The sequence below is a fragment of the Eulemur rufifrons genome, chromosome 14 (assembly GCF_041146395.1).
Source record: "Eulemur rufifrons isolate Redbay chromosome 14, OSU_ERuf_1, whole genome shotgun sequence".
Classification (NCBI taxonomy): Eukaryota; Metazoa; Chordata; class Mammalia; order Primates; family Lemuridae; genus Eulemur; species Eulemur rufifrons.
Genome location: NC_090996.1, coordinates 33,247,668 through 33,271,240, shown reverse-complemented (window position 1 = coordinate 33,271,240; position 23,573 = coordinate 33,247,668). Strand labels below are relative to the sequence as shown.

The 23,573-nt window shown below is 53.3% G+C and overlaps 1 protein-coding gene across 1 annotated transcript in view; it reads left to right on the top strand.

Moving 5' to 3' along the window:
* The first annotated feature begins 4,529 nt into the window (after positions 1 to 4,529).
* C14H16orf96 (chromosome 14 C16orf96 homolog) overlaps positions 4,530 to 23,573 on the top strand; it is a 30,896-nt gene continuing 11,852 nt past the window's right edge. Inside the window, exons 1-8 of the mRNA XM_069487232.1 lie at positions 4,530 to 4,949; positions 12,737 to 12,841; positions 14,712 to 14,792; positions 14,985 to 15,071; positions 15,230 to 16,613; positions 17,567 to 17,652; positions 18,009 to 18,119; positions 23,248 to 23,322. Coding sequence (XP_069343333.1) covers positions 4,530 to 4,949; positions 12,737 to 12,841; positions 14,712 to 14,792; positions 14,985 to 15,071; positions 15,230 to 16,613; positions 17,567 to 17,652; positions 18,009 to 18,119; positions 23,248 to 23,322 — 2,349 coding nt within the window. The remainder of the gene's footprint in view (positions 4,950 to 12,736; positions 12,842 to 14,711; positions 14,793 to 14,984; positions 15,072 to 15,229; positions 16,614 to 17,566; positions 17,653 to 18,008; positions 18,120 to 23,247; positions 23,323 to 23,573) is intronic.

Below are 23,573 nucleotides of genomic sequence, written 5' to 3'. Positions count from 1 at the left end.
AGTGTCCTGGCTTCTGTCCAGTCTGAATCTTGTCCTCATGCACCGTCCCTTCCTTCATTTCTTTGAACAAGTACTCATCAAGTGCTTGCAAGGCCCTGTAGGATCTGGCCCTGGTCTGCCCGCCAGGCCTCTTCCCTGCAGCTCCCTGCACTCTGGGCTTGCTGGCCTTCTTTCTGCTCCTGACCACATCAAGCTCATTCCTACCTCAGGGCCTTTGCACTTGCCACACCGTCTGCCTGGAATGCTCTTCCCATGGCTCTTCGAGTAACTGGTTCATTCATTTCTCAGCTCCACTTCCTTGTGGAGTTGTCAGAGGTCTTCCCTGACAATTGTATCAGTTAGCCATTGCCACGTTACCCCCAAACACAGCAGCCAAAAACAATACGCATTTGTTATCTCACGTAGTTTCTGAGGCCCAAGAATTCAAAGTGGCTTAGCTGGGTGGCTCTGGCTCAGGGTCTCTCATGAGGTGCAGTCAGGGTATCAGGTGAGACTGTTGTCATCCGAAGGCTGGACTGGGGCTGGATCCACTTCCATGAGCCACTCAGTGGTTGCTGGCTTTTGTTCCTCCCCACATGGAACTGTCCATAAAGCTACCTGGGTGTCATCAAGACAAGGCAGCTGGCTGTCCCCAACAAAAGTGATCTGACAGAGTGAGCAAATAACCAAGAAGGAAGCCACAGTGGCTTCCATAACCTATCCTTAGAAGGGACATACCAGCACTTCCACCATGTTCTTTTGGTCACACGGACCTGGTACAGTGTAAGAGGAGGATACATGAGCATATGAACCCAGAAGATACCTTAGGGGGCCATCATAGAGGGGGCTACCACAACAATCCTACCTAAATTAGCGCCCACCCCCACTCTCGTCCTGTTTTACTATAGGCATAACTCCCACCACTAACTGAAGTCAATTTCTTTCTTTGTTGTAGTAAAATAAGTGCCTGTCTCCACCACTAGTGCCCAAGCTCTGAGAGATCAGAGACCTCATCGGACTTGCTCACTGTGGTCTCCTCCACACTTACGGGCAGCACCTGAAACATAGAAGGTGCTCGATAAATATTAGTGGAAGGGCCAGGCGTGGTGGCTCACACCTGTACTCCCAATACTTTGGGAGGCCGAGGAGGGAGGATTGCTTGAGGCCAAGAGTTGGAGACCAGCCTGGGCCACATAGTGAGATCCTGTGTCTACAAAAATATGTTAAAAATTAGCCGGGCATGGTGGTGTGCGCCTGGAGTCCCAGCTACTTGGGAGGCTGAGACAGGAGAATTGCTTGAGCCCAGGAGTTTGAAGTTACGGTGAGCTATAATGGCGCCATGGCACTCCAGCCTGGTGACAGAGTAAGACCCTGTCTCTATTAAAAAAAAAAAAAAGTGTGTGTGTGTATATATATATATATATTTACTTTCATTGAAGGAGAGAATGAAGTGGGTCTAGGCATGGTGCTGGGTGCTGGGAAACATATCAGCCTCTCTGTAGTCAGCTTGAAGCCCCGTCAGGAAGGCCTGACTCTCCACCTCTCTGCACTGTTGCAGCCTTGGCTGACTTATAGCTTCACTTTCTTAAATCCCCAGGGAAACACACCCTGTGCACCCAGGAGCTGCCAGCACCAACTGTGACATTTCCCTGCCTGACACCTTCCTGCCCTGCCCTCTGGCTGACATGGTCCTTGTACCCGTGTACCCAGCTCCACCAGCTCTGCACCCAGGGACAAGTGACTTAACCTCTCTGAGCCTTGGTTGACTTGTCTATAAAATGAAGACAACAATTGCACCTGCCTCGTGGGCTCGTTGCAAGGATTCAATGTGTGGTAATGAGCGGAAAGCCTTAGCCCTCAGCGAATGTGAATTAATCCTCGGAGGCTGCCCCAGGGTGCGGGGAAAGCAGCTGCAGGTTCCCCTGGAGGACACGCAGCCTCGAAGCAGGCCCTGTTTGCAGTGTCCAGTTCCTTCTCGGCATCCTGTGGCTCAGGCGGAGCAAGGGTGGATCCTTCGCCGCCGTACCAGATGGAGTTGTTGGACGTAAGCAGCAAAAGCCAGTTCTGCAGAAAAGATGGGTAGCCCGGAGTTGCCGTGGGGAGGGCTGGAGCTCGGGCCCAGCTTCACAGCCAGCACACTGGCACTGGCTCTCTCACCCAGGCCGGAGTACAGTGGCGTGATCATTGGTTGCTCTTGTGCTTCAGACCCTGTTTGAGTTCAGACGTGATTATGATTTTCTGTCTTGACTCATCGTGGGGCAGCGTGGCCTCGCCTAGTAGTGTTGTTCTGTGGAATTGTTCATGGTCTACACCGAGGCTGGCCCCGAGCACACCAAGGCCGACAGTGCCAGGCCAGGCCCCGCCGTCAGGGGCTGCTTTTCTTATCCACTGCACCCTCTTTTAGCCAAGGGCTGGGGAAGTCAGCACCCAGAACCTTCGCCAATGATGTCCAGATCATCACCAATGCTGAAAGGTCGCTGGTCCAGAGGTTGCTCAGAGTGTGTCTGTGGCTGGACCGGGGTCCCTCTGCCACTCTCTTTTTGCTGCACGCTGTTGCCGAGGCCTCTGATGGGACAGTGGCTGCACTGGAGCATTTAAGCCCTGGGGAGAGCACACGAGCCTCTTGCTCCACAGGCAGTCGCCAGAAATAAAACTGGTTCTTGGTTCCGACGCTAGATGTTGACGCAAGGATCAACCTCTCATGTCCAGGTGGCACTAGATGTTGAAACCAGAGTGAAAACATGCTCCGAAGTCCAGCTGGACTTTCCTTTTCTAGAAAGCCAGAGGGCTTTTTTTTTTTTTTTTAAGCCTAGTCATGCACTGTTCTACTTGACTCCTAGTGTTTACATGGTATTAATAGCTCCATAGGTGCAGCAAGGAGTGTTTGCTCCGGTGTAAATTCCCTCTCGGTTAGCCAAGAAGAAATTCATGATCACCCATGAGAACTCAGGGAACGAATTTACACCTAACCCGGCTCGATGGGCTTCTGCAGCAGAGTGTGTTCTTCATGATGTCTGCTGGGGTCAGAAGCGAGTTTTAGATCACCTTTGCCAAACGTGTTATCCCCACGGTGGGACTCGCGGCTGGCACAGCGCCCAAGAAGAGGGAGTCAGTCGGTGAGCCCCAGGGAGCCTGTGTGTACCTCCTTCCAGAGGTTTCTAGGTGTTTTTTTCAGGGAAACATGATCCGCTGGTGGAGCAGTCATTTCAAACATCTGAAAGTCTGTAACTGTCACCCTGAGTACCCAGGCTAATGTGTTGGTGGCAGGTGGTATAAGCCTGATTGATGTCCACCTGCAAAGTCTCCAACACCCACTAGGGTGGCTGTAACCAAAAATACAGACAATAACAAGTGCTTATGGGATGTCAAGAAACTGGAGCCCTTACCCACTGCTGGTGGGAATGTACAAGGGCGCAGCCCCTGCCAGCACTGGCCTGGCACTTTACGTATATTGTTTCTACCCCTGCCCCTCCGTTTTATTTCCCCATTTAGCAGGGAGAGAAGCTGAGGCTCAGAGAGGTTAAGTCACTTGCTCAAGGTCACACAGCTAGTGAGAAGGATTTACATCTCCACCTGCATAAATCCAAAGTAGACAGGCTTTCCACTGTCCAGCGGTCGTCTCCTTTCCAGGTCTTCTGTGGGGAAGACAGGCGAGACTGGCCCTTAGCTGACCCGTCCCAGTGCAGGGCTCGTGCTGTGAGCTGTGTGCCAGGAATGTGGGATCGCAGTGCTGGCTGGGTGGGGACCCGGGGCTCCAAGTGCTCGGTCAGGGCCTTCCCTGCAGACCTCCCTCGGAGACAAGCAGTTGCCATGCTTTCACCCCAGACCTGACCGTGGCAGAGCCCAAGAGGGCTCCTGGTCCAGCAGCAGGCGCAGGCCACGTACCTAACCCTGCTCCACAGTGCCAGGGTCACGGTGGCCCCAGCTCAGGCGGGGAGCAGAGCAGGGTTCAGCGAGGGCGTCATCACTGGCGGGCAGGACACGTGGGACTCAGGACAGACTATGCCCTTTCACCACCTAACTCCCCCCTCCAGGAACTGCAGCGCGGGGTGTGGGGGTGGGGTGTTTGGCTATGCCCAGAAATGAGCACAGATTCTTCAGATTCTTTCCCCTACATGCTCTTTTTTTGAAACCTCTGTCTTCCTAACTCCAAGAAATCTGTCTTCTGTCCAGATTCTAGAAACTTCCAAGGAGGGGCTGCCTCTCCCTCACTCACCTGGGCACTTCTTGGAAAGGGTCGTCGGTCTTACATAACCAAAGGGCTTGAATGAAAAGGCTGCCCGTTCCCTATTCAAACCTTCATCAAATATTCATCGAGCACCTTCCCTGGGCGAGGCCAGGCTCTCGGAAGCAGGCCCGCTCGACCACGTTCTTTGGTGTCCTAGCAACCAGGAACTCTGATCTGAGCTCCAGCCAGGACAGAGGCCATTTCTGCCTGACCGCTGTGACTCGCCGCCTCCCCGAGCCCCAGAGGACCTGTCTGTGTATTTTTGGGGGCCCCCAGAAGCTCCCACTTGTCCCCAGGACGCACCGACCCAGCCCCGGGCAGGATGAGCTTCTCGCTCACGTTCACGGAGCTGGCCAACATCGCCATCCCGCAGTGTGGGGTGGTCAACTTCAAGGCGCTGCACCTGCTGCTGCAGGGCATGCTGGAGCACATCCACATGGGCGAGCTCAAGAAGGTCCTCTCGGGGGACGAGGACTTCCTCCAGACCTCACAGGTCCTGACGGTGCCCAGGGAAGGGGACGCCCAGCCCATCGTCAACCCCATGAAAAGGCTCAGCAACGTCTTTGACCACGTGGTGAGCCGCGTGGACAGGATGGAGACCCAGCTGGCCGTGCTGCAGGACCTGCCCACCACCTCCCAGCTGTTGGAGGCCAGCCAGGGGACCGGCCGGCCCGCCCAGGACCTGTGGCATCTCATCAAGCTCCGGAAGATGGTGGAGGGCAATGAGGAAGCCACAGCAAAGGTAACCGCAGCTCCAGGCCTTCTCTGCCCCTCTGTCCTGTCCCCGGGCAGCCTGTCCCCACTCCCCTGTGATGGGCCCTCCCCTTACAGCAGGGGAGGAATGGGACTTTGGGGTCAGGCAGAACCAATACTCCAGGCTTGCCGCCTTTGCCAAGTTTTATTTATTTATTTTTTTTTTTTTTTTTTGAGACAGAGTCTTGCTCTGTCACCTGGCTAGAGTGCTGCGGCCTCATCAGAGCTCACTGCAGCCTCAAACTCCTGGGTGCAAGTGATCCTCCTGCCTCAGCCTCCTGAGTAGCTGGGACTATAGGTACCCACCACTGCTGCTGGCTAATTTTTCTATTTTTGGTAGAGATGAGGTCTTGCTATGTTGCTCAGGCTGGTATTGAACTACTGGTCTCAAGCAGTCCTCCTGCCTCAGCCTCCCAAAGTGCTAGGGTTATAGGTATGAGCCACTGTGCCCAGCCAGGCACTCTCTCTGCTCTGGGACACCGCCTCCATCCTTGCTTCTTCTCTCACTGACTCTGACCCGCCCACCTCCCTCCTGAAAGGATGCTCGCTTGTAATTACAAAACATCTCCCCACCACGACAGCCTTAATGTAATCACAGCTGCAAAGCCCCCTTTGCCATGCATGGAGGGCAACACAGTCACAGGTTCCAGGGTTTAGGAGGTGGACGTCTTTGTGATCGAGCCCCTTGGATGCCCTTGCCCCGGGCGCTTGGTTTGGCAGGGGGTAAATCGCCTCACCCCTGGTGAAACGCGTGGGGTGGAGATGGAGGCTGGGCAGACAGGAAGGGGTGAGATTTGCCAGGTGCTCAGGGGCTGGGGCCAGCCAGTCTGGGCTGAGTGCTGCCAGGGTGGGGGCTGGGTCCCGGCAGGGAGACTGCTCTTGAGGTCCCCACCACCATCCAGACAGCCCACCAACCAAGGGAGGGAGGGAGGGTCCCTATGGGGCAGTTTCCCAGCCTCCTCTCTGCTCTCCACCTCAGTCTGTGCCTGACCACACCTCTGCTGTGTACAAAGCCCCAGACCAGACAGGGGTGGAAGCTCTCACCCACCCGGGCCAGCTCCTCTGGAAGGTGCCTATTCATGTGCTCCTGTGCTTGAAATCACTTCCTTCAGCATGAGCGGGAGGTTCATGCTGCAGGGCTTTTAAAAACACTTTTCTATGAAGCACATTCAGAACACACAGAAAAGCGCGGAAACCATGCAGCTCTATGAGTTTCCACAGTGCACACCTGTGGGACCAGCAAGCGGATCCAGAAAAAGCCATCCCCGGCTTCCCAGGACCCCCTTCCCGATGCTCCTCCCAGGCACCACCTTGGCAGGGATGTAAAAACCAGAATGAGACACAGTCCCTGCCCCCAGGGAGGTTGAAGTCTGCAGGAGTCTGGGTTGAGCTGTTGAAAAATATATGTGATTCTGGCCTGGACTCTGCCTTGTCCTGAGCACATGGCCTTGCCTATCCAAGCCTCAGCCTCCCTCTCTGCTAAATGGGCACACAATCCACTCAGGTGGCCCGGGGGATTAAACGAGAGACTGTGGGTGGAGAATGTGCTCTGCAGGCACGAAGCACCCGGGCCCCAGAACTCTGCACCCACCCCGCCCTGTCTTCTTACCTCCAGCCGGACATCTGCCCGCGTCGGCCCCGTGCCTCTGGGTCATCTGACTCATGGGAGGCGGGGCTTAGATCGGTGTGGCTGGGAGTCGGGTGGTGACAGGCGAGCCTGGCGTCCATCCAGCCTGTGCCTGCCCTCCTGTCCCTAGAGGTGGCGTGTCCTAGATCCTCCTTGAGCCAGACTGTGTCCCCCGGGGCATCTAGCTGGATCCCCCCGGGAGTCAGGGTCATGTGGAAAAGCTGGTCTCTGCCCGGGCTTCACACCCCCATCTCTTCACCGTCCCCCTCCCGGCTTCACCTGCACTTCCTCGCTCCGCCCCCTTGCCCCGGGCCCTCACCGTTATTATCCCTCCTTTGCAGATGAGGAAACGGAGGCACAGGGAGGTGAAGTAACCCACGCCAGGTCACAGTGTTAGAAAGGGCAGACGTCAGTGGATGCCTGGGCAGAGTGGACAGTGACTTCCTGGGTCTGGGCAGTGAGCGTCCCGGCGCTCGCCACCTGGAACGTGAGGCACGGTAGTGGTTGAGGACGGCTTCCTCCTCCCGGGATTGCTGGGAGAATTAAAGCCACGTGAGACGCCGCGTGGGGCGTGCTTAGCGCAGAGCTCAGCACGCTCAAGGTGCCAATCTGGGGTCACTGTGACTGTTATTCAGAAATTTGACCTGAGCAGGGAAACCGAGGTGGATTGTGATCTCGGCAACGGCAGGCGTCCCCCAGAGCCCTGCAGGGACATAGGGGGCTGCGCTCAGGGTCTGTGGGCAGAGGAGGAGCCCCGTCTGGCCACGGTGGGGCGAAAGAGAGAGGCAAAGCCGCAGCGCGGACGAGCCTTAGTCATCGTGCGACGTGGGAGAAGGCAGACGCGAAAGACCGCATGTTGCACAATTCCGTTTATACGAAACGTCCAGGACAGTCAGCTCTACGTAGAGACAGAAGATAGCTCAGTGGTTTCCAGGGGCTCGAGGGGGGGAGGGAGTGGGCTGTGACTGCCGATGGGGAGGGGTTTCCCTTTGGGGGGATGAAATGTCTTGGAACTAGCTAGTGATGTATAAGCTAAATGCTGTGGAGTTGTACACGTTAATATTGTTGTGTGTATTTTACCACCAAAAAAAACACAAAAACCCAGAAATTGGCAGAGTTAGTTTTAAAAAAAGCCATGGCCAGGCGTGGTGACTCACATCTGTAGTCCCAGCTACTCAGGAGTCTGAGGCAGGAGGATCGCTTGGGCCCAGGGGCTGGAGGCTGCCATGGACTATGATGACGCCACCACCCTCTAGCCCAGGGGACAGAGCAAGACCTTGTCTCAAAAACAAAAACAAACAAACAAAAAAAACACAACAACAAAACAAACCAACCACCAAGCAAAAAACACACCCCCAAAACCCCAAACATGATCTGACTACTATATGCTGCCTACAAGAGGCACACTTTAGATTCAAAGATACAAGTGGGTTGAAAGTGAAAGGATATCAATGTATCCGGCGATGAATGTTTAAAAAAACATAAAAGAAAAATAGAAAGTAAAAGGATAGAAAAAGATTCCATGCAAGCAGTAACCAGAAGAGACTGGAGTTTATCAGACAAGACAAAATTGTTACTAGAGACCAGGCTGCCGGGGTGGCCCCAGGCAGGTCACGGAGGACCTTGCAGGCAGCACAGGTGGCTGCCAGTGTCCAGGGTGCCCGCTCTGCAGGGACAGCCTGCCTCTGGCCTGCCCGCCCCCCGCCCCCCGCCCCAGGGTGAAGGCTGCACCAGTGCTCTGAGCAGCTCAGCAGGGAACCCACCCAGCTCATGAAAGGGGCAAAAGGGGCCTGGGGACAGGTTCAAACCTGGCTGTGCCATGCAACCCTCTGAGGACTGTTTGTGCCGCTGAGGAATGTCTCCAACGTTAAGAGAATGTTGCTTTGTCCCGGCCTGACTGAAGTAGCCCAAGGTTACCACAATGACCTGTTGAAGGGTTGCCATGGTAGCTGGTTCTACAGTGGTGCCGGCTGCTTCGCCAAGTGTGTGCACCCACCCACCCACCAGTGAGGCTGGCAGCCCATACACAGAGTCTTTGCCGGAGTCACCTGGCGAACCTGTGTTTTAAAACACCATGGCCAGGAGTCCCTGTGTGCCTCATTCAGGCCTTGGTTTTTCTCATCTGTAATGACAACCGCTTGCAGCTGGCATCACAGGAGAAAAGGAGGGATGATATCAGCTGTTGGTTTTTAAGATTGTTCCGGCCAACTCTATTTCCATAAAGTGGTGGGTCCCAGTCTTAGGGGATTTGAACAACCTGTTGTTGCTTTTTTGATTTCAAAACTCTCTCCCCATTCTACTCCCCCAACAACATCAAAACACCTGCTGTATATTGCACAAATTAAAATGACTTTGGATTTAAATTGGGTTTTGGGTATTTCATAACATTGCTTAAAGGTGTTGAAGACACTTTGGGGCTCTGGGGTATCGAGGTTGAAGTTCTTGCAATAATAGTAATAACACTGGTATCGCCCCTCATAGAGTGCTGCAAAGCACTTTTGCATTCCTCATTTCCATGGCAGGGAAGTATTATCAGTGTTCCCATTTTCCAAAGCTCTGAAGGTAGCTGTGTGACCAATCCAGCTGATTGTTGGGGGGGGGGTGTTTGCTTTAGGCCCCCTTAAGGCCTTTGTAAGCACTGGGCCCCAGCCCAAGCCTGCATTCTTGAAGCCCTCTTGAAAGAGAGAGAGAGAGCGAGTGCAAATTTGGACAAGCCCAGCTCCCCGTGCCTGCACAGGGCTGCCACACCAGCAGTCCCCAACATTTTTGGCACCAGGGACCAGTTTCATGGAAAACAATGTTTCCATGGACCAGGGGTGGGGGAGGAGGTTGGAAGGTTCAGGATCATTCAAGTGCATTGCATTTATTGTGCAGTCAAACCTCTCTGCTAATGAATGATAATCCGTATTTGTAGCCCAGCGCTAGCATCGCCGCCTCAGCTCCACCTCAGATTATCAGGCATTAGATTCTCACAAGCAGCGACCAACCTAGATCCCTCAGGTGCGCAGTTTACAGTGGGGTTCACGCTCGTAGGGAACCTAATGATCAGACAGGAGGCGGAGCTTATGCGGTGATGCGAGTGATGGGGAGCTGCTGATGTCTAATTCCACTGTGGTCAGAGTACATATTTTGCATAATTTCAGTCCCTTTAAAATTTACTGGGGCTTGTTTTATAGCCTACCACATCTTCTGCCCTGGAGAGTGTTCTGTGGGCGTTTGAGAAGAGTACGTGTGTTCTGCCATTGTTGAGTAGCGTGTTCTAGAGATATCTGTCCAGTCCAGTTGGCTTACAGGGTTGTGCAAGTCTCTGTTTCCTTGCTGATCTCTTGTCTAATGATTCTATTCACTGTTGAAAATGGGGCATTGGAGTCTCCGATTCTTGTTGAATTGTCCATTTTCCCTTTCTGCTCTGTCAGTTTTCCCTCCGTGTATTTTGGGGCTCCATTGATAAGTGCATGTATGTTTATAATTATATCTTCCTGATAGACTGACCCTCGGAGTGGAAAAAACAAACTCAGTTTCTCCCACCATCCTCTCGCAACACACTTCTGCCACCGGATGTGTGGGGATTTGTCCACACCAGCAAGCGAGCCATCGATTCTGCGAGGACGTCAGCTGGGGTCCTCCCGTTCCACTCAATTCTGACACTACCGTTAGTGGGCAGTGGGCTCACGCCCAGAGGCACGTGGAAGCCAGTACCATGGCACTGGTTTTTGAGAAAAGGAAAAGCTTTATCACAAGTTGACTGGCAAGGAGACCCGAGGCAATGCTCAAATCTGTCTCCCTGATCTGGGATTTGGAGCAAGTTTTGCGGGTTAGGGTGGACAGGTCGTTGGTATGCGGAAGTGCTGGCAGGGCCGCTTTCAACTGAAAAGACCTCAGTCAAGACAATTTCTGGTATGGCATGGAAAGGGATCTTACCATCAGACATTCCTAGACAACCGACCCTTCGCTTTTGAAAGTATTCCAGTGTTCAGGTTCTGGTCACATCTCAATCTTTTGGTTCCATCAGGGGTGGGGGGTGAGACTTTAGTTTCGGGTGTTATTCGAAGTTGAAGTCTTTTCTGCATGTGCTCCAGCTGCATGACTTGCACCTTCTTGGCTCTGCGTACATAAAATAACTTGTCATCCTGTTATCACCAGAACAGGGCCAGTGAGAACTTGTCTGGAAGGTCACACCGTCTACCTGGAGATGGTGTCAGATCTCACAGATTTAGGACTCAGTCCTGCAAGACTGAATGCTACTTCTTTTTTTCTTTTTCTTTTTTTTTGAAAGAGAGTCTCACTCTGTTGCCCAAGTGCCGTGGCGTCAGCCTAGTTCCCAGCAACCTCAAACTCCTGGGCTCAAGCAATCCTCCTGCCTCAGCCTCCCAAGTAGCTGGGACTACAAGCATGTGCCACCGTGCCCGGTTAATTTTTTCTATATAGTTTTAGTTGTCCTCTAATTTCTTTCTATTTTTTTTTTTTTCAGTAGAGACGGGGTCTCACTCTTACTCAGGTTGGTCTCGAACTCCTGAGCTCAAACAGCCCACCTGCCTCGGCCTCCCAGAGTGCTAGGATTACAGGCATGAGCCCCCGTGCCCCGCCTGAATGGTACTTCTGATGCCAATCAGAAGGCCTGGGTTATTTTGCCTGTGTTTCCAACCATTCAGCTATAAATTGAGGTTCCCAAAGCCCCCTCCTTGGGTTCATTGAGGTAGAATGGCCCACAGAACTCAGGGAAATGCTAACTTACATTTAATGGTTTATTACAAAGGATATTTTAAAGGATACAAACAGCCAGATGAAAAGATTCAGAGGATGACGTCTGGAAGGGTCCCAAGCACGTAGGAGCTTCTGTCCCCATGGAGTCGGAGTATGCCACTCAGCCAGCATGTGGACGTGTTCTTGTTCAGCTTGCTGGAAGCCCTCATGTGCTCAGCTATTCACATGCTTATCTAGACTTTACCCTTTGAGGCTTTTATGGAAGCTGCATTATGTAGGCACCATTGATTAAATCATTGGCCATTGGTGATCAGTTTAACATTCAGCCCCTCTTCCCTCCCCAGAGGTTGGGGATGGGCTGAAAAGTCTCAGCCCTCTAATAATGCCTTTGTCTTTCCCGTGACCATCCCCATCCTGAAGCTACTACTCAGGGGCAGCCAGCCACAGGTCAACTCATTAGCAACAAAGACTCTTACCACTTTGGAATTCCAAGGATTTTAGGAATTGCATATCAGAAAGTCTCTATTAAAAAATAAATAAATAAAATATATCTCTTATAGACAGCATGTGCTTGGATCATGATTTCTTATTCATTCTGCCAATCTCTGCCTTTTAACTGAAAGTTTAATCCATTTACATTTAATGTAATTATTTTTAAAAATTATTTTATGATGGAGATGGGGTCTCGCTATGTTGCCCAGGCTGGTTTCAAACTCCTGGCCTCAAGCAATCCTCCTGCCTCAGTCTCCCAAAGTGCTGGAATTAATTACTGATAAAGACTGACTTCTCCTATTTTCCTATGTGTTATTTTTGTTAACTGAATGTCTAACTATGCACTCGGCCCTTTATACACATTATCATATTTTTTATACTCACTTTATGGTTCATAAATCTGAAACCTAGAAGGATGCAGTAACAGCCCCAGGAAGTGGTGGAGCTGAACTATGAGTCCAGAATTGCAACTATCAGCTCTTGCTTGGAAGTTTCCTCACTGGTCCCTTGACTTCCCCTCTTGCCCTCCCAGAGTCAATCTCCACATGAGGCCTGAGAGATCCTCTAACAGTGTAAATCCAATCATGTCTCCTCTGCTTCTGAGCCTCCAATGGCTCCCACCCCGGGACAGGCTATGCTTCCTCCCTCCGTAGTTACCCTGGTTGACATGTGTCATACAGGAAAGGACATGGGGTGCTTCATGATGAGTGACCACTGGTTACTGAGTAGATTCAAATGCTGAATTGCCTCTTTCCCACCCAGGCCACTTGGAACTCAGAGCACTGTTGACTTCAGTATCATTTGCTGGCCTCTTTGTACATTCCAGCCCACGCCTTGAGAGAGCCAAGGGGACCCCTTGGACAATGGCTATCACCAGAAAGCTTCCGCACCTCACTTGCTTTCTCTCCCAGCCACGCCAGCTTCACATTTTCTCCTCCTCTCCCCTTCTTCAGTCAATGCAGACCCTGCAGGATTTGCTCACCGATCTTCACGTACTCAAGGTCACCGTCGAAACCCTCAGGCAGGATGTGGACAGGCTGAAGGACATGTATGAAAAGGTAGACCCTCCCCTGCACCTTCCACGCTAGCCATGCTGCTCAGCCCTCTGGTGGTTGGGGTGACAAGGAAAATCTAGAAAGCTTATTCTCAAAGAATGCAGCTGCAAGGGCAGAGAAGGGAAGCTGACGTGGCCCAGCCACTTGGCCTATTCCACTGAACTCTCTGTGACTCCTCCATGCTCCTTGCCCCACTGTGTTAAGATATCAGTTAAAAGTGACAGAAATCAAATTCATCCTGGCTCAGGAAAAATAAGGGATGTATTGTCTCATTTACTAAAAGTCCAGGGATGCCCTCAGGTACGGCCAGATCTAGGTGCTCATACAACATTGACATCTCTCTGGGTTGGCTTCATTCTCAGGCAGGTACTCCCCAAGTCTTAGCAACTCTAGGGTTACATTCCACCAACTTAGCAGAAAGAACATATCTTCCTCTTCAAGAAAGCTCTGTCCACATTGAAAAGTGGAATAAACCTACTACAGACATACATTCTATCTCCTTCTGTGGCCATAAACCATCAATCTAAGCATGTTCTAACACCCTACCATAACATGTAATGACAGTTCACAGCTGATTTGGTTACCATGGCAACTGTGAGACCTTTAGTCTTGGGCTAGGCAGCTCCCATCCAAGCAGAAAGAGGGCTGTTAGGAAGCTGCATCATGAAATACTAAAAAGGACCCCCTAGACAAGACAAATCTGTTTGAGAAACAATGCCTTCTTGGCCCATTTTTTTGAGTTGTTTTTTTTCTCAGAGACAGTTTCTTGATTTGTCGCCCAGGCTGGAGTACAGTGGCCCAATCATAGCTCACTGTAACCTCAAATTCACGGGCTCAAATGACCCTCCTGCCTCAGCCTCTGAGTAGCTGGGACCACAGGCATATGCCGCCACCACACCTGGCTAATTTTTCTTTTTTTTTTAATTTTAAATTTTATAAAAAGAGACGGGGTCTTGCTCTTGTTCAAGCTGGTCTTGAATTCCTGAGCTCAAGCGATCCTCCCACCTCGGCCTCCCAGAGTGCTAGGATTACAGGCATGAGTCACCTCGACCAGCCACCTGGCTAATTTTTTTTTTTTTTTCATTTTTTTCATTTTACAGCCAGGGTCTTGCTGTGTTGCCTGGGCTGGTCTTGTTCTCCTGGGCTCACATGATCCTCATGTCTCCACCTCCCAAGTAGCTGGGACCACAGGCATGAGCCCAGCTCTTGCAGATTCTTAATGTGCTTTTCCCCAATCAAGGCTCTGAGAAATCCTGCAATATAGAAACCTGTTGAATGCTTTTTTTTTTTTTCCTTTTTTTAAAATTTTAAATATTTTTTTTAGAATGTGAAGGGGGCAGTGAGGAGGCGAGCTCAATTTCTTTTCTTTCTTTTCTTTTTTTTTTTTTTTTTTAAGACAGAGTCTCATTCTTTTGCCCCAGCTAGAGTGCAGTGGCGTCATCGTAGCTCACTGCAACCTCAAACTTCTAGGCTCAAGTGATCCTCCTGTCTCAGCCTCCCGAGTAACTGGGACTACAGGCTTGTGCCACCACGCCCGGCTAATTTTTCTATTTTTAATACAGACGGGGTCTCACTCTTGCTCAGGCTGGTCTCGCATTCATGAGTTCAAGTGAGCCTCCCATCTCGGCCTCCCAGAGTCCTAGAATTACAGGCAAGAGCCACCACACCCGGCCTGTTGAATGCTTTTTATCTCAGCATTTCCCAAACTTATTTGCCCGTGGAACCCTTTCCTTTCCCTTTCCCACGCCCTGGGAAACACTGGCTGTGGAATCCATTCTTCTTCCTCAAGATCTTAGTCACCTAAAGTGGTGGGAAGAGGCAGGGCCAGGCCCAGAAGCTGCACCCCTGGCCACAGACCCGGCTCATTTGGCAGATGCATGTGGAAAGACTAGATATCTTCTCTGATGACTTGAAAGCGCAGAACAGGAAGATGAACGTGCTGCAGCGGGACGTGGTGAGGACCACAGCCCCGCCCTCCTGCCTGGTCCCCGATCTCCAGTGTCCCGGGTGCTGGGGGCAGGGACGGGTGAGGAGAACACAGGCTGGAAAGGTTTCTTTGCAAGTGTGCAGGTCAGTGTGGACGGGGAGCCCCCTGAGGGCATCGCACCCTCCGGGCTCACGCCTCCTCCCCATGGCCACCCTGCAGATTTCTCTCCAGAACAAGTTTCGAGGCATCCCCAAAACCGACGAGATGGTGCTCTGGAGCGGGCTCCACGAGGCCATGTTCACCCCCGTGAGTGAAGGTGGAAGAAGAAGAGAAGCAGAGGGTCTGGGAAGGTGGCGGGAAGGTGGCAGGAAGGCGGGGGGGGGGGGGGGGGGGAGCAGGCAGGTGACTGCGCGTGGGGAGGGGGTGGGAAGTCAGCCCAGCACTCTCAGCCCCTTTCTCTGCAGGAAGCGGATCCGTTCCTGCTGGAACCCTCTGGTCCTTGGCAGGCCACAGAGAAGCTCCCAGACGCTGCCCTGGCACAGGCCTCCGAGTACCTCGAAGCTGCTCATCGCACCCGGGTCTCAGAGGTCATCCAAAGCCCCCGACTCCTGCAGACCGCCTGGCATTATGAGGTCCCAGAGCTCCTGCCGGAGGAGGAGTCTCCCCAGAAAGTTTCAGTCAGCAGTGCCCAGGAGACAGGCCAGCCTCTGGCCCTCACGCCTGGGCTCATGTCCCAGCTTGGGCCTGCACCTGAGCCTGCACTCGGGCCCACACCTGGGCCCGTACCTGGGCCTGTACCTGGGCCCGCACCAGGGCCTGCACTGGGGCCCGTACCTGGGCCTGCACTGGGGCTGGAGTCTAAGCCCATGCCTGCGCTGGGGCCTGTGGTGGGGCCTAGTGTGACACCTAGGTTCGTGACAGCACCTTGGCCTGCCCCAGGTACCCAGCTCTTGCCATCGGGAGTCCGGCCTGTTCTCGGAGGTGGCCCCGGGCCTGGGACACAGCCTTTCTGGGGCTTACGCTTCCTGAAACCCACTCAGTCCCAGCCCTCCAGAGCTCCACCGCCCGCCACAGAGTTGGGCTCAGCATGGCCTCATCCACTGCAGCCATTGCAGCTTCGTGGGGCAGACGCCTACCAGCTCCCGGTTGTCGAGGAAAGGAGGGAGGAAACTGACGCCTCCCTCCAGAGAATGTCTCAGGATGGGGTCCCCAAGGATGGAGCCCAAAGGGATAGGAAGGCAAAGGACAGAGCCCACAAGGATGCGGCCCCAAAGACTGGGGCCCCCAAGGCTGGGGCCCCTGGGGAAGCACAGCCTAAGGGTCCCCAGTCTGCCATTCAGCGGATAAGAACCGCTACAGCCATCGCTGCCGCCGCCGCTGCAGCTTACGCAGCTGCCGCCAGCTCAGCAGCCCGGGCAGCCAAGCTCGCTGCCCAGGCGGTCAAGGATGCCCCTGCCACCAAACTGGCTACCATAGCAACAATTATGGCTACATCTGGGCCCTTGGGGGTCTCTGCAGATGTCCTGGGTGCAGGGCCTTCCCGCGGGGCCCTCACTGATGACGGGGAGGAGGTGGAGGAGGAGCTGGAGGAGGAGCTGGAAGACATGCCAATAGACTACGATATCGTCTCCTCGCCCTACTATGCTGTCACCAGTCCTGAGGTCACCCTGTCCCAGGCCATGCTGGCGGCCATCCTGGCGGCCAAGCAGGCCTCGAGCCCTGAGGAGAAGAAGAAAGCCGTCAGGTACTCCATGAGCTGCATAGCCCAGATTCCTCTTCAACAGGACTCCCTGAAAGAGGAGTTTGCCCAGCTGTCATCCAGCCTGAACCAGCGCCTGGCTTATCTAGGTAGGCCTGCTCTGTCCCCGAGAGGGTCAGCAGGGCTCAGGCTCTCCCTCCGGCCTTCGAGAAGCACCTCCTGCCCTTCCTTTGGCTCCCCCAACAAAATCTACATTTAACCATTAGCCATTCATTCCTTTGGCATAAGCATGTGACCTCTTACTAGTCTATTCGGTTATATTGAACGTATAGGGAGGTTTTATCTTAGGGGAGAGTGGCTGTTAGGGTCTAAAGTTGGCACTTGAGAAAAATCACATGTCAAAATTACTCTTGAATACTCCTTTGTGATAGCCCATAAAATCATACTGTACGGGGTCATGTTAAGTTCAGCTCGGCCGGTGTGTCCAACAGCACCGAACAGACCCTGGATTATGTGGTCATCTTGGGATTAGGAGCAACGGCCAGGCAAAATAACGTGTCCTTAAAGACCACAGTCACATTCTGGGTCACCATGGGACTGGTCGATTTCTGCCCCAATGCCATGACCCTCGTGGGCACACACGGAAGAGTAGGGGGAGGGCTTTCCGCACGAGTGGTTCCGGAGGGCCTGGGCGAGCAGACTGCTGCGCCCCACCCGGAGTTTCTGACCAGGTGGATGTGGGTGGGGCCCAAGAATTTTTGTCTCAAACCTGTTCCCAGGCGATGCTGATGCTGCAGTCCCAGCTTTTTGGGGGGATGAGGCAGGAGGATCCCTTGAGCGCAGTAGTTTGAAATTGCAGTGGGCTATGATGACACCACGGCACTCTAGCCCTGGCAACAGAGCAAGAACCTGTCTCAAAAAAAAAATTTTTCTTTTCTAAGATTTTTAGAACCTTGCAAATCACTTCACAGATCCCCCGAGCCCACTGTGTATTCCTGTTGGGTGGCGCCGCCTCACACGCCTTGTGCCAGAGGCAGCCGGAGCTCAAGCAATCATCTCCCTCCATCCCTGCCCCCAGCAGACACCCCTCCTTTGCTTTCAGACAATATGGGAAGCTCTTCCGGGCTTGGGACCACGGTGGACATATTGCAGGAAAAGATTGGCAACCTCCAGAAGTCCAGGCTACAGGTCAGTGTCCCCGGCAGAGAAGAGCTTTTGAGGAGATGATGGCTGGAGGTGAGCTGGTGGCAGAGTCCCCACGCTCCTCCCTCCCTGCGGCAGCGTTTGTGCTGTGGCGGAGCCGGGCAGGCAGCGGGCTGGAAGGCAGCTGAGCCCGGCGAAGGCAGGGCCAGTGGGCGGGCGCAGGGGTCCCGATGGGAGGGGCTGCGGGATTCCTCCGGACAAGTATCTCGGGGGCTGTTAAGGCGGCAGGTTGGAGACACTGGTCCGGTACATTCTTCTCGGCTGGCCACCCCTCAGGCCCCTGTCCAGCCAGGGGGACCTCAGACGCAGAGGCCTTGGATGTCTGTGTCTCCCTCTTGTAGGGGGAGGAACTTGAGAAAGTTTGGGGCCACGAAATAGAGATGATCAAGGACCACTACATGGTGCTGGACAGGACGGTGGAGAGACTGGAGACTCGCCTGGATCAGTACAAGGTTCGGAGGTCTGGGCGGGCAAGGGAGGGCTCCTCACGGGGGCACTCGGACCCTCCCCCAAGGTTTCAAGGGGGGAGGGGCTGTGCTGGAGGGGGGAGGGGGGAGCAGTGGACGTTTTGCTGGCATTTTACTCTGCGTAAATTATACTTCCATTAAAAGCAAATGAACCCCACCCCCACACACATACAAGCGGAAGAGCTGGACGTCTGTCCAGCTCGTGACTGTGTCGCCCACACCCTAGAAGAGCACAGTGAAGGCTCAGTGACATTTGCAGGATGAATCAATGAATGAATAAGGATTTCTCCTGCCGACGGGTATGTGTATAACATTGGCCCCATGCGAGCAGAGGGACAAGCAGGCTCCCGAGTGCTCAGCAACACAGGGCCGCTCTGGGACAGCAAGGCAGACCCGGAGCAGCTCCCCAGGGACTCACTTGGCTGGACACCTTCTCCTGGGGGTCTGAGGGGCCTGACTCGCTGAGCTGGCCTAGTGACCTGGTCGGATGAGTCCAGCCTGTACCTGGTCCCAGAGGTGTCCCCGACCTTTGGAGAGGGGATTAAGGGGTGGTTCCTGGTAGGGGGGAATGACCTTCCCCCAAGTCTAAAGAGACAAAATCCCAAACAAACCTGGGGGTGTTTTCATGGAGGCTTCTGGTCCCAGCCAGGGGGATGTGGGGTAGGGGGTGCATTAGGATGTGGGGGACGAAGGGCAGAAGTGAGGCCAGCCGAGGCCGGTTGCCCCCCGCCCCCCACCCCGAGGTCGGCACACAGTAGAAGCAGGCTGGGGCCCACTCGGGGCAAGTTTGAATGGAAAAGAACTCAGAAAAGGGGACTAACTTGGAGCCTGAGAAGTGGGTGGGAGGGAGAGCTGGCTCTCTCTGGGGACACCGGGCCTCTGTGGGTGGAGGTTTGCAGGGCTATGTGCTCAGACCCTTGTGCACACTGAGGAGGAGCCACGTCATCTCCTGCCAACATTGTTCCTCTAAGAGGCCTGGTCACCGTGTCCTGGGGACATCTTGGTGCCTTCCTCAATGGAGACTGGAGCCAGTCCGATTCAGCACGTCCGATGTGTGCCCAGCACTGTGGCAGCCCTGCACAGCGGGGGGTTGCAGTGTCCGCCTCCAAGTACGTAGTTGTCACCTCTTGAGAGACCCTCAAGCGGTGCCAGTGCTGAGCTCGCCGTCCTACCTCCCGACTTCCCTCCTGGGTCTTGTGCCATCAAGATTTAATTGCTCTTTAACGTTAACCCTGGAAGAACCCAGAACAGAGCTTTGTGTACAACACGGAATTTGCTGGTCCGAGTGCGGTGGTGTTTACAACTAATTGATCACAACCAGTTACAGAATCCTTTGTTCCTTCTCCACTCCGCTGTTTCACTTGACCAGTCTTAAAAAGAAAAACACAACACATAATTCATTAAATATTTCTTAAGTGAACCCATGCGGCAAGACACCAGCCATGCGCTGTCGGACCTTTCCAGCAAGAGCTCGGGAGGCCGCGGTCCGGTCCGGCCGCCGCACCTGGAGCAGTGAGGAAACACCACGGTGGCTCCACGGGCTGTCGGCGTGGACGTGTCCTGAGCAAACAGCTGGCGCAAGAAAACCTGCTACTCGCGCTCCCATTCGTTCAGCAAAGGTTATCGCGGGTCCACTCTGCAGGAGGCACCTTCTAGGCCCTGGCGATCCAGCGGCAACAAGAGAGACATCATCCGGCCCTTCTGTCTGTGTGCGGGGCGGTGGCAGAATCTGTTTTTTTTGGTTTTTGTTTTGTTTTGTTTTTTGAGACAGGGTTTGGCTCTGTCACCCAGGCTGGCGTGCGGCGGCTCATGTGCCCAGGGCAGGGTCAGCGAGGGGTTCAGGCTGAGCGTAGGTGTAGAATGCGGGGGCTGCCCCTCCAGCTGTCTCTGTTCTAGATTCACCCCTCGTTTTCCTGTGTCAGTAGCTGTCCGAAACCCTGACCTGTCATTCTTCAGGCCGCAGAGCGGAGCCCGTGGGTTTTCTATCAGAATTGTAGCACCCTGCGGGGTGCCAAGTGTGGCACAGTCTCGGAAGCAGAGGACTTAGTCTCGCCCCACGACGGAACGAATTATGGAAAGGAAAACATTTTTAAAAAGGTCTCTGCACATGTAACTGAGGATATTGAAATGAAGAGATCGGCCTGAGTTATCTGAGAGGACACCGAATCCAATGACAAGTGATCTTACAAGAGGAAGAAGGAAGTTTGAGACACACAGAGCAGGAGGAAGACGGCAGCAGAGATTGTGACGGGTGACACAGCCACCGACCGGCCAGGAGCGCCGGAAGCCGGAAGAGGTGAGGAGGGGCCTCCCCTAGCGCCTGTCGCCAACGCTTTGATTTTGGATTTCTGGCCTGAACTGTGAACGAATAAATTTCCATGCTGCAAGGTGGTAGTGATTTGTCATGGCTGTCACAGGACACTAACACAGGGAGCTCACTGTCCTAGAAGCCCAGGTTTAGGCGATGTTCATCCCTAAGAGGGACTGGGGGGTGTCAGCTGCCAAAACCCCTGGGGTCCTGTCTGAGCCATGCCTCTGAGGCTCCCAGGAGTCCGGAGTCAAAGCCACCAGCCGCGGCCCCTGTGCAGCAGCTGCCACCCAACCAAAGACCAGCGAGCGCTCGGGGCCCTTCGCAGACTCTTCTGCCAGGAACCTCGCAGGGGGAGAGACAGGCATGACCAGCAAGCGCAGAGGGCTGAGAGCCTCTGGTCTGTTTCTCTTGGAGCGCTTCCCCCTGAGATCACAGCAGGAAAATAAGTGAGGACAGAATCTTCCTTATTGATTCTACGGAAAACACGATTTCGATTTGCCCTTTGCAAGTAGACAGGTAGTCTTTGATAAGGCTCTGGCGGCATTCACAATCGTTCTTGGAGCAAACTATTAAATCCACAGCTCTGTGACTTCCATGCAAGGAGAGACTGATAGCTAATGTGCACTGAATGCTGTCTGTCAGGAACGTTCTAGATCCCATTTCTATAGTCCCGGCAGCATCCCTGGAAGAGGAGTGGAATTGATACCATATTAAAGAAGAGGAAACAGAGGCTGAGGCAGAAAGACCAACGCCAGCTTGCCCACATGGGTATTGTGGCCCAGGGCACAGGCTTTGGGATAGGCGAGCCTGGGTTTGAGTCCTGATTCTGCTACCTACTAGGTTTATCAGTTCCTGCGGCTGCTGTGACAAATGGTCACAAACTGGGTGTCTTAAAATGATAAAAATGTTCTTTCTCCTAGTTCTCCAGGCTGGAAGTCTAGCATGAAGGTGTCACAGGGCCACGTTCCCTCGGAAGTCTCTCGAGGAGAATCTTTCCTTGCCTCCTCCAGTTACGGGCGGCCAGAGGTGTTCCTTAGTTTGTGGCTGCGTCACTCCAGTCCCTGCCTCTGTGGGCACCTGGCCCCTTCCCTCTGTGCATCTGTGTCTTCAGACCACCTACTTTTATTAATATGAGGACATCGGTCATTGGATTCAGGGGCCCCCCCCGTCCAGTATGACCTCATATTACTAATTCCTCTGCAGAGACCTTTGTTATGTCCAGATAAGGCCATGCTCACAGGTCCTAAGCGGACATAAATTTGGGGGGAGCCACTATTCAACCCAGGACACAGTGACGCTGGCAGTGGAAGTTAGAGGGTCCCACCAAATCACCCCTCTTTATTTCTAGATTTTAACTACTTGAGAATATACCTGAAGAACCAAGTGGGTGGGAGGCCAGGCATGGTGACTCATGCCTGTAATCCCAGCACTTTGGGAGGCCAAGGCAGGAGGATCACTTGAGGCCAGGAGTTCAAGACCAGCCTGGGCAACACAGTAAGACAAAGTCTCTACAAAAAAAAAAATTAAATTAAAATTAAAAAAATAGACAGGCATGGTGATAGGTACCTGTAGTCCCAGCTACTTGGAAGGCTGAAGCAGGAGGAGCATTTGAGCTCAGGAGTTCGAGGCTGCAGTGAGCTATAATGATGCCACTGCACTCTAGCCTGGGTGACAGAGCAAGACCCTATCTCAAAAGAACCGAGTGGGGATCTAAGCATTAATGTTGGTCCTGATGACTCTGAAAGGCTATTATTGAGCTGGAGGAAACAACTGGACGCGAGGCCAAGCAGGAGCTTCTTCCCACACCTCCACTTCTCATTCTGGAACTTTGGACCCACCTTTGGGGCAAGGATGTGGATGTGATGGAACTTTGTGTTAATTATAATCAGGTCCAACTTTGAATGACATAAAGCCCCCATATAAGTGACTCAGACAAGGTATAAGTATATTTCTCTTTCATGTTCAAGAAATTCACAAGGTTAGTCCAGAGCTGGCACAGTGCTGCACATTGTTGGCGACCCAAGCTCTGTTTTTCTTGTCCTACTCTGTGACTTCCATTCAGAAGGTCACCTCATGGCCCAAGATGGCTGCTGGTGCTCCAGTCATTAACTCTACATTCAACTCAACAGCAAAGGGGACAGAGAATGAAGAAGGTTAAAGACACACGTCTGTTTCCGTTTCTACCCCAGTGGTCACACTGGGGAGGCTGTGAAAGGTAGTCTTGATTCTGGGCAACTGGCTTCCAGCTGAAAGTCATTTCATAGCTTGGGAGAAAAAGTGACCTCACCTTCTGGGGACATGGGAGGCTCTAGGACATGGGCTGCTGCTCCTGTCGGGGAGCTCTAGTAAGTGAAGAGAGGGCGGAGCTAATGTGGGGAGTTGGTTCTTCATGGAGTGGTGGGGATGGGAAATTAGGGCTTTCCCCTAACGCCTGGGCACAGCGTGGGTGGCACATGATAAGTGCTCAGTTGGTGGCAGACTGGAATTCTCAGTGGGACCCCATTACAGATCAGAAGAGGTGAACTTGCCTCAAACATCCCGGGAGCCAATCGTTAGCATAGGTTTGTACTTTCCTTCCATGGGTCTAGCTCCCTGTGCAGAAAAGTTCCTATGATACTACCTCTGAGGGGACAGCTTGTCCCAAGTCCCACGTCCCTTCTCTTCTCGTCTGGGCACCTGGAGCCCCTGAGCCTGAACCTTCTAACGTGCTCACCTGCCTGCTGTCCACCTGGCCCCGTTGTCCCACCCAGCACATGACGGGGTGTAGGTGGGAGGCTGACATGCCTTTGCTTCTGTTCTCAGATACTCCAAGCGCAAATCAAAGCACTGGAAACGAGCATGGTGAACAAGAACATGATGGAGCAGGAGCTGAAAGAGGTGCGAGAGCACAGGTTCCTCTGCCTTCCCCGCGCCCCCATCCCGAGCCTGGCTCTCCCACCCGGGGAATCGCAATCGTCCAGGCAAAGCCAGGCAAAAGCCTTCCGGAAATGCCTTTGCCTTTATTCATACAGAGAGGTTTTGAGAAGGGGAAGCTTCTCAAAAGTTGTCCTATCATCTCCTGCTCATGATGAGTTAGACTCTGCTATGTGAACTTAAAAATCAGGCGTCAACTTTCCTGTTATAGGAAA